Source organism: Toxoplasma gondii, chromosome IV (genome assembly GCF_000006565.2).
Source record: "Toxoplasma gondii ME49 chromosome IV, whole genome shotgun sequence".
NCBI lineage: Eukaryota > Apicomplexa > Conoidasida > Eucoccidiorida > Sarcocystidae > Toxoplasma > Toxoplasma gondii.
Genome location: NC_031471.1, coordinates 2477086 through 2489664, shown reverse-complemented (window position 1 = coordinate 2489664; position 12579 = coordinate 2477086). Strand labels below are relative to the sequence as shown.

The following is a 12579-nucleotide window of genomic DNA, read 5'->3' as shown; positions in this document are numbered from 1 at the left end:
GGATAGATGCTTCGTTATCGGAGACAGAGAAAGGGGGACAGATGGTATGATTATCGTGCATATATATATATATATATATGCATATTTGATTTATTCGGTCTTGCCCCCGTGTTCGACGTTCCTGCCCATCCCCGGGTAGAGCCGACTCGACGCACTTCCTCCGAAATTACGCCAGTTTCGCTTGCATAGAAAAGGCATGACCGTCAACTTCGAGGACCATTTTGTAGTAAGTGGCAAAGCCCGTCGCGCGCTTCTCTCACCGTTGAGAAACGGCTGAGGTCGGGAGAACTTCAGGAAAAACGACAGCTCTTGCTTCAGAAAGACGCTTCTGGCCACAGGAGAAGCACCAGACATCTCTTTTTTTCGGGAAGTTTACCTGGTCTCGCCACGCGAGGCATCCCGCGAAACACACAGAAGGGTCTGTGACTTCTCATCGCTTCAGAAGTGCACACAGTTCCCTGCTTCGATAGTGCAGAACGAAGCTGAGTTTCAGGGTTGCGATTGTTTCTACGGACCCGGAGAGTGATTATCATCGGAGGTTCACCGATCCGCAGATCCGGTTTCTCTAGAGACGCGTAAACGATGGACGGTAGCATTGCTTATCCGATCAAGCAGCAAAAGTGAAAAGCGACAGTGTTTCTCCTGCTAAAATCACACTTCTGGAGTTTTCCCCTGCTTGTGAGCTTGTCTGAAGCAAAACCACATATTGTTCAAGGGAGAGCATCATCTGGATTGTCCTCTCAAACGCGTACAGATGCAAAATCAATTTCCAGTACACATTCAACGCAAACTCTCGCGTTTCATTGAGCTCGTAAGCTCCGAACTCACCTCAACAACTGAGTACCACCGCTTCCTGTTCGCCGGTGGCAACCAATAACTTGTGCGCACGGGTGCAATTAGAAAAGTTGCGCGTTCGAATCGATACACATATCCAAGGCAAACACAAAGAAAAGACCTGCAAGGCCCGGGACTCGAGTTTTGAACTGCGGACGGCTTTTCCAAAGGCCACTCGAGTTTGCCAAACGAAACAAACTCAAATACGAAAAACGTGAGAGACTCGGAGCTAAACTTTTTCAAGCAAAGCTTGAAACTTACAGTGAAATTGACTGCGGTCCTCTTTTACTCTGACCACCGAGGACCGACAGTACCGCGGAGAATCTCCGACCTCGAAGATCAGATTTCCCGTCCACGGGCGTTAAGCATCCGGTGCTCAAAGTCAGCCACCATGTCACCCGCTCTCGATGTCTCCCGATCTCAACCTTCCAACTGCGTCTAGTCGTACCCAGTTCTACACACAGGTATCCTCACAGGTATCTGTTCGCAGCTGTGTGCATCATGTACATTCATATATATATATATATATATATATATATTATGTTTGTAGGGGAAAGACCACCGTCGGAGAAGCTCATGTCTCATCACGCTGTAAACAGCAGGACGAAGAGTGACGAACTCATCGTCTCCTAGAATTGCATGCTTCCCGTATGTATCAGCAGACTAGCAGCCCTGTCTGAGCTGTTTCCTTAAGAATGCTGGGTTCTGTGTCTTCCGTGAGGATGGTCATCGATTATGCGCGAAGAGAGACACATAAAACCTGGTGCGGAAAACGCGCAAAGTTCGTCTGCTGCTTCTCAGTCTACACAGGCGTCGGGCCTGAACGCGACGCGCGAGGCTGACGGCGTCTTGTGTCGTTTATCAGGTTTTGGTGTACTTGTCCGGTGGACCGAATCTCTCTGAAGACAGTCGGTGTTTACACGGCCGGCGAAACGTTGAACAAGAGGCGTGAAACACAATGCTCTCCACACGAAGCAAAATGAGACAACTGACACGCACTTGTACCCTGAGCGTCGTGAGCGTCTGCCCGCGCTCATCTCAGTTTCCTGGAACGACACAAAAGTCTCGCAGAAAAAGCCAACGCGTCGCGAGTCTCCGAAAAACGAGCGACGAGATGGCAGCGCGAGGAAGGGATGGCCTCTGCGCTTCGAGTCAACACCTGAGGCACACCTAGGAGGCCCCACACTCTCCATTTGCGAAGAAACGCCGCAGAGGATGTGAGTCTATATCGCTGCGGCCTTCGCTTCGTCCTTCTTTCAAAAGAACACAAATTATTCTCACGAGACGAATGCTTCCGCTCTCTCTCGATACCTCTTTTGCGAGTTTCCAGGCGTCTTCTCTGCCTCATCTCTCGCGAGGCACCCGGAAATCCTTCGCGCGCTACGACAGTCAACGAAGACGCGTAGCCGGGACCGAGGTGCCTTGCAGTAGGTGGTGAACGCCCCCCCTCCCCCCTCAAGTGACTGCGACAGCGGCGCGAACAGTGAGTCCTCTGCTGGTTTTTTTGCTTTCTCTTCTGTGCGAATGGCGCCAGAGAAACACACCCAACAACGGGAACCGCGCGAAAAAAAGTTCAAGCGAGCGTACGAGACCAAGCGACAGCCTGTGTCATGTCGTGCTTCCTCTTTCTTCTGTGCAGAGCACGTCTCACGAGCCCCGAGAAAAGCGAAACAAATCGGCTGGAAATGAAGTGTACAAACACAGATCGGCGTATGTGGAGGCAGTCGAAGGATGCGGACATTCGGAGGGAAGGATGCGCAGGAACATGGACAGGGCATACATGCCCACGCACGGGAATGGTGGCTTCGACGAACAGATCGCTGAAATGAAGCGTTTCGCCTCGCCGCAGGCTCGAGTCGAACTCGCACATCGAATTTCGACGTTCCCTCTGCAGCGCAGCGCGAAAAACGGAACTCGGTCTCTTCGTGCACTCGCGCAGCCAGGGGCAGGACGAGGTCTGTGGGCAGACGGCTCGGACGCGTTCTCCATGCGCGCGCGTTGTCGAGCTCGTCTGCTCCTCAAATCCGTCCGGAGTCTCGGCGAGACAAAGATGCATGCGTAAGTAAACAAATACATTATTACATGCACACACAGTGGCTCGAACGCGTGAGGATCACCGGCTGACAACTGCCTCCCCCTTTTTTTGGCTTAGGCTAGGTCTCTCTTTGAAGAGAAGTAGAGAGAAAACGAAAAAGCGTGATTGACGCCGAGAGGAAGAGCGAAAATGGAAATGCGTTATTGACGCCAAGAGCACCGATGATCCCGAGACAACTTGCTCAGAACCCCACACTCAAAAGAGTGCACGTCCCACAACGGGTCCGTGAAGAAGAAGGAGCCTCCCGCCAGGACAGCTTCCGCGTCTCTCTGCTCTCTGTTCGCTCCCCTCTGAAGCTGGCACCCGATTCTGCAGCTTTCTCGTCTTGGGCTGTGAAGTCGGAGAGGGCCACCGCAGGATTTACGGCAAAAGAGAGGGGTGCACGGGAGTCTGGGGGAGAATAGACGTCACGCACAGGGAGAGTGCAAGCTTTTAGTTTCCGCAGAGCTTCAAGAGCATCTGTTGAAACTCGTCAAAGTCGACTTCGCCGTCGTTATTCTTGTCGACCTCAGACAGCACGCTCTTCCATGTTTCGCTGTCCACGTCGGAGACGCCAAAGATCTGAGAAACAGACACCCAGAAACCGGACGAAAAAACGGCGACTCAGCGCTGCACGCACTCGAGACAAAACTTCTTCCCTCCGACAAAAACACAGAAAACGCTACACGCCGTTTCCGCGAGTTTCGTGGAAGCGCTGCCGCATGTGGAGAAGGAGGCAGTGGAGACGGGGCGACGAGGGAGAAACACACAGACAAATTCGGAAACAAAGATTCTGTTGAGGGGGAACGAAATCCTGGAGACACGCGCAATTCTTGGAAAAAGTCGAGGTTCGCGCGCCAACGGCAACTACGCGAGAAGAAAAAGAGACCTTGAAATACTCACGGTGGCCAGCTCAGTGGAAGAAATCTTTCCTGAGTTGTCGGAGTCAAACATCCGGAAGGCGCGCTCCAGGCGTTCTCGCGAAAGCAGCGTCTTTCTGTCCATCGCCACGGTGACGAACTCTGGAAAACAGTTGAGATGAAAAAGCGAACGAGTGAGCGGCCAAATCGGGAGCGAGTCGAGTGGCTACAGAGTGTCAGAAACATGTCCATCTGTTTCCTCCACAAAAATGTTTTGTCCGCCGGACAAGAAACAAGCTCCTCGTACAGACCATACACGAGTGTCGCAGATACACCTACCGACGTTTCTCCCGACCATACCCCCCACCCCACACCCGCCCCCATGTCCCCCTTAGATATGTACCTTTCCCTGCATCTTCACTTCTGACCGAAAATGGATCTCCGCATCCATATCGCTCCCTCTACACCGTGCTCCACAGAAATATACATATATATACATATATATATATATATAAGGACGTATATGTACATGGATGTGTATGTATGTAGGTATGTGTGTTTGTACCGAGATGGATACAGAGCCGCTTTTGGAGAAGGGAATGCGTTCTCACCAGAGTACTCGATGTAGCCGTTTTTGTCGAAGTCGACTGCGTCCAAGACCTGGTCAACTTCGTGTTCAACAGCGCTCGCGTCGAGCATGCTCGCATCTTGGCCCTTCATCCGCATCAACTCCTTGTACCCTTCGATGAGCTCTGCACGGTCCAGTTGCCCGTCTCCATTCTTGTCCATCTTATGGAAGATGGCCGTCAGTTCCTTCGTTTCGTCTTGGCTTGTCAGTTTCGAGCCCATGTAGAGCAGCGCAGCTTGCGCGAGCTTCTGAGTGCCTTGGAACTGTCTGAGAGAAGGCCGCGAGGAACATCCACAACGAACACACACAGATCCATGCAGGCAGCGGCTACCCCGAGAGACGCGGAAGGGCGCCTCTGTTTTTTTTGGTCGGAAGCACCCTCGTCCGGCCAGAAGTCCCCTCTCTGTGACAGGATCCTTTCTGCATGCGACTTCGGAGAGAGGAGGTGCTACGAGGTGTCTTTCGCTGCAGTCGTGTGCCTCGCGAAGCGGAAGAGACGGTTCGCTTCTTGGCACTTCCCCTCGAAGCGTCGCCGCGCCCACAGACAAAGAGAGAGACTGGGATGCACTCGGTTTCTCGACGACCGCTGAACCAGAGACGCCCTCTCTGTGACGCCGCTGCTCGGCTGCGTGTCGTCGGGGGGCGGAGAAACACCGGGGCGGCGCGACGAAAAACAAAAAAAGGAGGAGGAACCAAGAGACAGACGCGAGGGGAATCTCACCGGATGTTGAGAATGGCGTTGTCCAGAGACGGAACGTCCACGCTGATCTGCTCCTTCGTGTAGGTCTGGATCCACTCGTGGTCCAGAGCATCTCGCGCGCTGATTCTCATGCTGGGGACGTAGGTCAGCATTTTGCGAATCAAATCTTTTGCGCTCTCTGACACTTTCTTCCACTGAGGCAGTTCAAAGGTGTACTTGCCTGGAGGAACGCGAGACAGAAGAAGCGAGGGCGGCGCGCATGAACCAAGCCTGTCCCCAGTAACTCACGGCGCTGGACCGCGAAAGCAAGGCCCCGCGTATCTCTCTCTCTCTACCTTTTTCGTCAGCTATCTTGTCACCTCTCTCTCCCTTTATGTATCTCTTCATCGGAAGACAGCTGTGCTTCTTCAACATTTTCAGGATTTCCAGGCTTCGCCCCGTATTCACGGTGAAACGCGCACATCCGTCGACAGACGGCATGGAACAGACGCTCCCCGGTCACTTATCATCTAGGCACGATGCGGCTTTCGTCGCTGCCTCATTCGGCGTCCGCAGGAATCTCTGTCTACAAGGTGAATTCGTTTTAGAGAGGCGAACCCATGCGGGCTCGCGACACACAGACTGCGTCGGCTTGTTGACACACACACTTTGCTTCACAACCAAGGATCCACGAGCACCGAGGCACCCGGATGCACCTTCACCCGCAGCCGCACCACTGAAGTGACACAGGCAGACGGGGATCGAGGGAAAGACCCACCGAAGACGAGGGAAGCAATAAAACAGAGAGAGCGGCCAGAGAACCTGAGGAGGCGAGTTGGAGACGAAACAAAAACGCAAGAGCCCGACGGTCCAGAAAAACAACGTCGGAGAACACACAGCCTACCTTTCTCAACCTTCTTCAGGATGTCGTACTCGTTTGCTCCATTGAAGGGTGGGCATCCTGAGAGCCAGCGAGTGAGGCGAAGAGAGATGAGGACAGAGCACGAGATGAAACAAAAGACACACACTGCGAAACTGGGAAGAGGCAGAACAACAGGGCGGACGTCGAGAGGTCCATGCCCCGCGCAGTCTCTCGAGAACTGTGTAGACAGCAACCTTTTGAAAACGCACTTGGCTTCTCGTCGGGGAAAAATGCGCCTGCTCTGGCATCCTGCGTTCCCAGATATATGAGTGCACATGCATCCCTCTGCATCCCCACATAGAAAGCAACACAAGATTTTATCTCTCTTTTCTGCAGGTACACCGGGAGACCTGGAGAGCAAAACGAACTTGAAGAGCAAAAAGAACTTGAAGAGCGAGGAGAGACCGGGAAAGCACTGCGCGGTACAGACTCACCGGAAAGAAGGATGTAGAGAATAACACCGGTCGACCATACGTCGCATTTCTCGTCGTAAGTGCCGTGGAGGACCTCGGGTGCGATGTAGTATGCACTGAGAAGCCACACAAACAAGGCAAGGGAACTCCGTGGACTTTGGAGAACCGGGAGAAGCAGAGAGCACCATACAATGGACGCACGGCGATGGACAAAGGTTACAAAACCGAGGTTCGATAGGAAACCTTCTGCAGATGTCCCCAGCGTATAGCTAGGAGCGCTGACGCGGACAGGAACCGTGGCGGAGAGCATGCAAACGAACCAGAGGCGTTTGAAGCGAGGGCCCGTATTTCTGTTTTCGTGTTTCCAGTTTGACTTCTTTCCCTTTTGAGGTTCCCCCTCTGTAGCTTTTCACCAATGTGTCTCCCCCACGGAGGAGGGGAAACGAATCACAGAACAGAGGGTCCTTTGTTTCTAAGACAGACAGTGGCTGCAAGGAGCTGGAGGCAGCGGCTCTCCAGATACAAAAGCACGGCGCGACATGGAAAGTCCGTTGAGGCCTTTCCGTCGTCTCTCTCGAGTTCCACGCAAGCACCCGCGGCGCCAAGGGCATCCTGTTCCACCCTTCAAACGCAGAGCAACAGATGACGCGAACACCTGAGGAGACGCGTAGTGAAGGGAACTGCCGAGCGCATGCGGCAGGAGGAAAGAAGGGCAGACAAGGTCACGAGGGAGTCCCTTCGTTTTACGTAAGAGAAGAGCGACACTGGAAGCGAAAGCGAAAAGCCAAAGGCATTTTCCTTCGTCGGAATCGACGAGAGTGTGAACGGTCTCCTTACGTTCCGATTTTGTCCTTCATCTTCTTGCTCGCTTCGAAGTGAGTGCTGAGGCCAAAGTCGATGATGCGGATGTTCGCGTCCTTGCTTTTGCTTTCCAGGAGCAGGTTTTCCGGTTTGAGGTCCCGATGTACGATTTTATTTTTGTGCATGTACGTGATGCCGCTGAGGACTTGGCGGATGATCCGCGCCGCATCGACTTCGCTGAAGCGCTTGCGGGAAATGATCTCGTCGAACAACTCGCCTCCCGTGTACACTTCGCCGACGAGGTAGAAGTAGCCTTTGTCCTCGAAGAATTCATACAGCTTCATGATGTTGGGGTGGTCCAGCTGCTTCAGCAACTGCACCTCGCGAAGCAGAGACTCCTTGTCCGTCTTCTGCTTCACTTGGCGCTTGCTAATGACCTTCACCGCACACTCCTGACCGGTGATCTTGTCTTTGCACAGAATCACCTCACCAAAAGACCCCTTCCCCAACACCCGCTGTCCCTTGTACCTGAACCGCACGCGGACACAGAACGACAAGTCGACACACAAATACTTCGGCTTCCGAGAAGGCGCAAGCAAGCTGGGCACCGATTCTGAGATCTACCTGTCGGAAAGACACCCGAACGGAAAAAACGCGAACAGCTGGGGCCGCAGGACCCGGAGCAGCCCACGTACGCGAAAAAGCGCGAAACGCAGGGATGCAGGTCGCTCAGTCTCGACGTATGAAGACGCGCGTGGACAGACATGTTCAGAGGAAACACAGATATGTAGATGCAGAAGACAATGTGAACAGGCAGGTAAACATGGGCGATGAATGCGCAGGGACAGGTCCCTGCAGACCTCTCTGACTCCACGGAAGACGACAGACACACATCGATACCGCTCTGCAGACCTCTCCAGATTCTTCGAGTACACACCAGCGGCGCACCAGGATTCCCACTGCAGATGCGCAGCGACATCCTTGTCCGTTCCACTGCCAATCTGTCAGTCTATTCAAATGTGTTCGAACTTTATACACTTCTGTATACACACGAACACGGTGACTGCGGGGTGATGCAGCATTTCAGAAAAAAGAGCGTCCACTGTCTAAGAAACGATGTGGAGTCGTCTCAAGCGACCGGCAAAGGAGCCGCACAAGACAGAAGCACCACGATGCTTCATGAAAAAACACAAACGACGCACACAGAGGCGCCAAGGCGGCTGGCTTGCGCGAACGCGCGACATCTTGCCCGGAACGGACGACCACGAAGACGAAGCGGACAGACCAGCGACATGCATGCGAGACAGGAGGAGAGACAGCGACCGCAACGCCTGGGCGGGGAACTCGAAAATCTTACCGGTCGGAGAAGATCGCAGTCGAATGCTGAACGAACATCCCGGGCGTCGCGTGGAGATGGTCTCCTGGTCCACCGCTGGTCCCCGCCGCATGACCGCGCGAGCGAGGCTCCCCGGCCGCACCCCCAAGAGTGCTTTCCTGCTGCCCCATTTTCTCGCGTTCGATAGAAAAGCTGTTTCTCCAACAAACAACAAAGCCTCGACGGCACTTGCATGCATGCACACGAGAATGTGTCGAAGTCCACGCAGAGGTGTGCCGCGTCTAGGTCTGCACAAGGAGGCGCGGGAGGAGAGAGCGCAGAAGGACTCTCGGAGGGCGTTGTTTTCCGAACTTGTAAAAGTCTTGACTGCGTCTTGTTCAGAGACAAAGAGAAGAAGGCCCGCGGCCGGGAAACGCGGCAGCACAGACAGCGGTCTCGCAAAGGACGTTAACTTATACACGGGGCCTACAAAAAATATCTCCAGCAAGACGTCAAAGATGAACGTGCGCAGTGGGCGGGGAGAGATGAGGATTTCGAAATACGTGGAACGCACCGTATCTGCAAATCGAAAAAGGTCGAGAAACAGAGACGTACGAGTATAGAGACCATTCCAACTCGGACGCGTTCCTTCGAGCGGACAACGCAGAAGAGCTCGAAACAAAGAGGTCCACGACGGCGTTAAAAAGTCTCAAAAGAGCAACGCAATCCGTGATCGCACAGGAAGCACGAATTCAAGAGCCACTGCTCTGACCTTGTCGAGAGGCTGTTGACTCGGCGGCGAGTTTGTCGTGCTGCAAGGCTCTCACAACCGTGCGCGACCGTTGCAGGGTGTGCTGTCGCGAAAAAAGGGTCGTCCAAAGGCGGCGTTGTCACAGAGCCGGAAAAACAGACCCCTGGGTGTTCTGTTTCCCCAGGGAGCACGCGACTCTCGGGAAACGAAGCGTAGCAGGGTGGGTTTTCCCCCTTCCGTTTCGCAGCTCCTCGCTGGCGAACACGTTCGCGCGCGAGTTCTCTGAAGGTTGCAGGCGAAGAGGAAGGCCTCCTTCGTCTGCTTAGTACAGAGAATACTTGACCAGCTGGCGTCTCTAGAGAAGATACCAGAAAAGCGATTGCGGAGAGAAGCCGTGCGCGTCGGCTCGGACGCTTGAGGACCCCCGCACGGCCTGTGTGGAGAACTACGCCGATAACTTTTTTTCCCAACGTCTGGTTAAGCCTTCGAGGGTGAACTCCGTTTTCGCTGGAAGTGGACGCACGAAAACGCCTGGGTGGCAGAAGCGAAGAAAAACGTCCGAGCGGTGCAAGCTTGGCTGTGTGCTGTTCGCTCCTTACCAGCTCCGCGCCACACTGTAGATGGCAAGCGCTCTCTGGCCCACTCGCGCTCTCCCGGTATCGACGTGCTTTTCCGTTGCGTTTTCAGAGAACGCGGAGAAAAGACTAGAGAGGAAGGCAGGCGGCGTTTGCAAAATCGGACCACAAGAGCAGTAGAAAATGCAAGAACAGAGCGCCTTCGTGCGCTCGCCGCCCCTGTCGTCGCCCGCCGGGTGGAACTCGTTTTTTCACCAACGACGGGTGTGGCTGCTAGCAGGCCGACGTCGAGAGCTCAGTTGCTGCGCGAGTTAAAGAGCGACTCTGGATCTAGCGATGCCACGGAGCGCCGTTGAAGAAAGGGGAGGAACTGCAATCCAACTTCACCACTGTGAAATGCCTTCTGCCGCAAGAAAAAAATGTCAATCTGGCCACAAAAAACCCACGTTGCTACCTTAAAGCGCTCTGGCTCTCCCTCGGGGAAATGAGAAACAGCCAGCCACAAGGAGCCAGCGTAAAGAGAGGGAGGAACCCTAGCACGCCTCGTCCAGTCAACTCGCAGATCGTCGTCGATTTTTGATGCGAGCGGGGGAGCTCGTCAAAGCGGCCGATCACACACAGAAAAACCAGCCAAAGTGTGCCTCGCCTTTAAAGTCACAGCGGCGAAGCACCTGTTTCCAATCTCCAGAACGCAATTCCAGGCCTCCGCTGCGGATCGACGCGTTTATTGGGCAAAATAGCGATAGCAGCAACGAGGAAACGGAAGGTAGGGAAACGACACACACCCTCGTACACATAATTTACGTAAGTATGCACACGCGCATATATAGGTACGACAGCGTTGTCGCGTCGATGTGTGCGCCTAACTGTAAACAGTGATGTGTATATGCAGGTGTTTCTCGAATATGTAAAAGAGCCGTTGGGCTGAAGGCCAAGATAGGTTCTTGCCGGTCAAATCGAGGACGTGGAACAGTTGCGAAGAGGGAATCGAACAGCTCTCACAAGGTCACCGTCGACGAAACACAATTTCTCCCTGTAACGGAGCCGAATTCACGAAATTCGAAACGGGGGTTGGAGCTCTGAACACGTCGAGAGAGAATGACAACAAAGAAAACAAGACCGACAGTGTCACGCGACACAGTAGGTCTGTAGAGGACCACGGATTCTAAATAGAAGGAGCCTTTCCCGTAGAATTTTACCGCTGCGGTCCACGAGATACCATAGACAAATCTGACGAGGAAACCAACTGGCTAGAAGCTCTCTGTGGTCTCTGGGCCTCTGGACGCCACACAGCGTCCGCATGTGCACGGCCGGCTTCAAAGAAGACGTGGGGGAACGCAACTGGAGAAAAGAAAACCTTTTTCCGTACAGCTGCCCCTGCTTCTCTGCAAGGCGGAAGCTCTCAAAAGAACAACGAGTCGTCGAGGTTCATGTGCATAGGCCACATGCGCGTATGATTAGGTCACGCTGGTATACGCACCCAGTAATCCCTGAACTGTCAGGAACACTACAAGACGCTTCGATGTGTTCTGGCGTTAATGTCCAACATCATTTTTTAGGAGAAGGAAAGCAGGAGGACGTCCGGTTGAGGTGCGACTAACGCCTGTCGCCTCAATTTTCAGTCGGCCAATCTTATCGACGCCCGCGTCATATAGTCATCTCTCGTCTGCTGCACTCGTTTCGGATGTCTGAGGACAGAGAGGAGACACGTGATCAAGAGAATGCGCTGTTTTGCCTGCCGAGCTTCGAGGTAATTTCAGCGGGTCAAAAGAGGACGGGCACGAGGAAACCCCATCAAGCAGTCGAGGCAACACGCACCGTTCCGTGATCGCTCTTCCAATTAGGGGTCACAGCCTTCATAAACCACCAGAAAGCACATTAGAAGTTGTGCGGAAAGGCAAAACCGAGAAGACATATTTTCGTTAGCAGAGAGGCCCAGCAAATGCCTACGCACACCCGTGGAGAAATAGCACAAACGCATGAAAACGGTCCAATGTTCGTTGTTTCTAGAGGGACCTTGCACACATACAGGGAGACAGTGATACGAATAGGGTATAGTGGAGGAAAGCGCTTTTTTGTGGGGCTGAGGGAGTGGCTTTGTTTTCTTTTCGTGGGAGCGGTCTTCACTCACCACCCCTCGACATCGCTGTTTCACGAAAGGCATTCCCGAACAGGATTGACCTGTTTTGCGCTTTTGGGAGTGAGACGCATTCAGGCGTTAGAGATGGAAACCGTTCGACAGTATTGCGTTTCCCAGCTACAAGCACACTTCAGGGGGAAACTGGTAGTGCGGGGCCACTGAAGAAACGATTGGGGGGCTGGAAGCGACGAGCTGGCTACTAGATGCCTCTTGTACGAGACTTATGAAGACACAAGCCACACTGGATCCAGACGCGCAGCTGCTTTCCAACGACTGTCGTTGCTGAGAAATACAGAGAAAGTAAAGAAGCACAGACGCTTTGTCTGGGATTTTGCTTCCCCATGCTAACCACGTCTTCACGCCATCTGTGGAAGCTGCGTCGACCAGATACCGTGCCAGGACTACGCACGAAAAAGTATGCTTTGTTACCTCAGTTCTGTTCCACGATTGGGCATCCGGAAATTTGGATAGACTGTCTACATTTCCTTTTTGTTGCTGCTCCGGATGTCAGCAGGTACTCAACCAGATGAAAAACTCGCGGCGTCCGGGCAACCGCATGCCCTGGAAAGCGAATCGAAGCAAAGTGC

General features: G+C 53.5%; 1 protein-coding gene across 1 annotated transcript; it reads right to left on the bottom strand.

The window, feature by feature from the left end:
- Positions 1 to 1385: 1385 nt before the first annotated feature.
- On the bottom strand, positions 1386 to 12385 carry CDPK1 (calcium-dependent protein kinase CDPK1). Its single transcript, XM_018782413.1, has 10 exons — positions 11984 to 12385; positions 9299 to 11540; positions 8569 to 8834; positions 7248 to 7739; positions 6207 to 6526; positions 5980 to 6036; positions 5118 to 5316; positions 4380 to 4663; positions 3812 to 3930; positions 1386 to 3490 (listed from the first exon to the last, which is right to left on the bottom strand). The coding sequence occupies exons 3-10, from the start codon at positions 8715 to 8717 to the stop codon at positions 3362 to 3364; spliced, it is 1749 nt and encodes a 582-aa protein (XP_018637931.1). The 5' UTR covers positions 8718 to 8834; positions 9299 to 11540; positions 11984 to 12385; the 3' UTR covers positions 1386 to 3361.
- Positions 12386 to 12579: the final 194 nt, after the last annotated feature.

Bases quoted from the DNA above. Each gene is read 5' to 3' on its own strand.
- CDPK1 (XM_018782413.1), bottom strand. From the start codon at position 8,717: ATGGGGCAGCAGGAAAGCACTCTTGGGGGTGCGGCCGGGGAGCCTCGC. The intron at 7,740-8,568 runs GTAAGATTTTCG...CGTGCGGTTCAG, and splicing joins ACTGCGATCTTCTCCGACCG to GTACAAGGGACAGCGGGTGT. The intron at 3,491-3,811 runs GTGAGTATTTCA...TCTGTTTCTCAG, and splicing joins CTTCCACTGAGCTGGCCACC to ATCTTTGGCGTCTCCGACGT.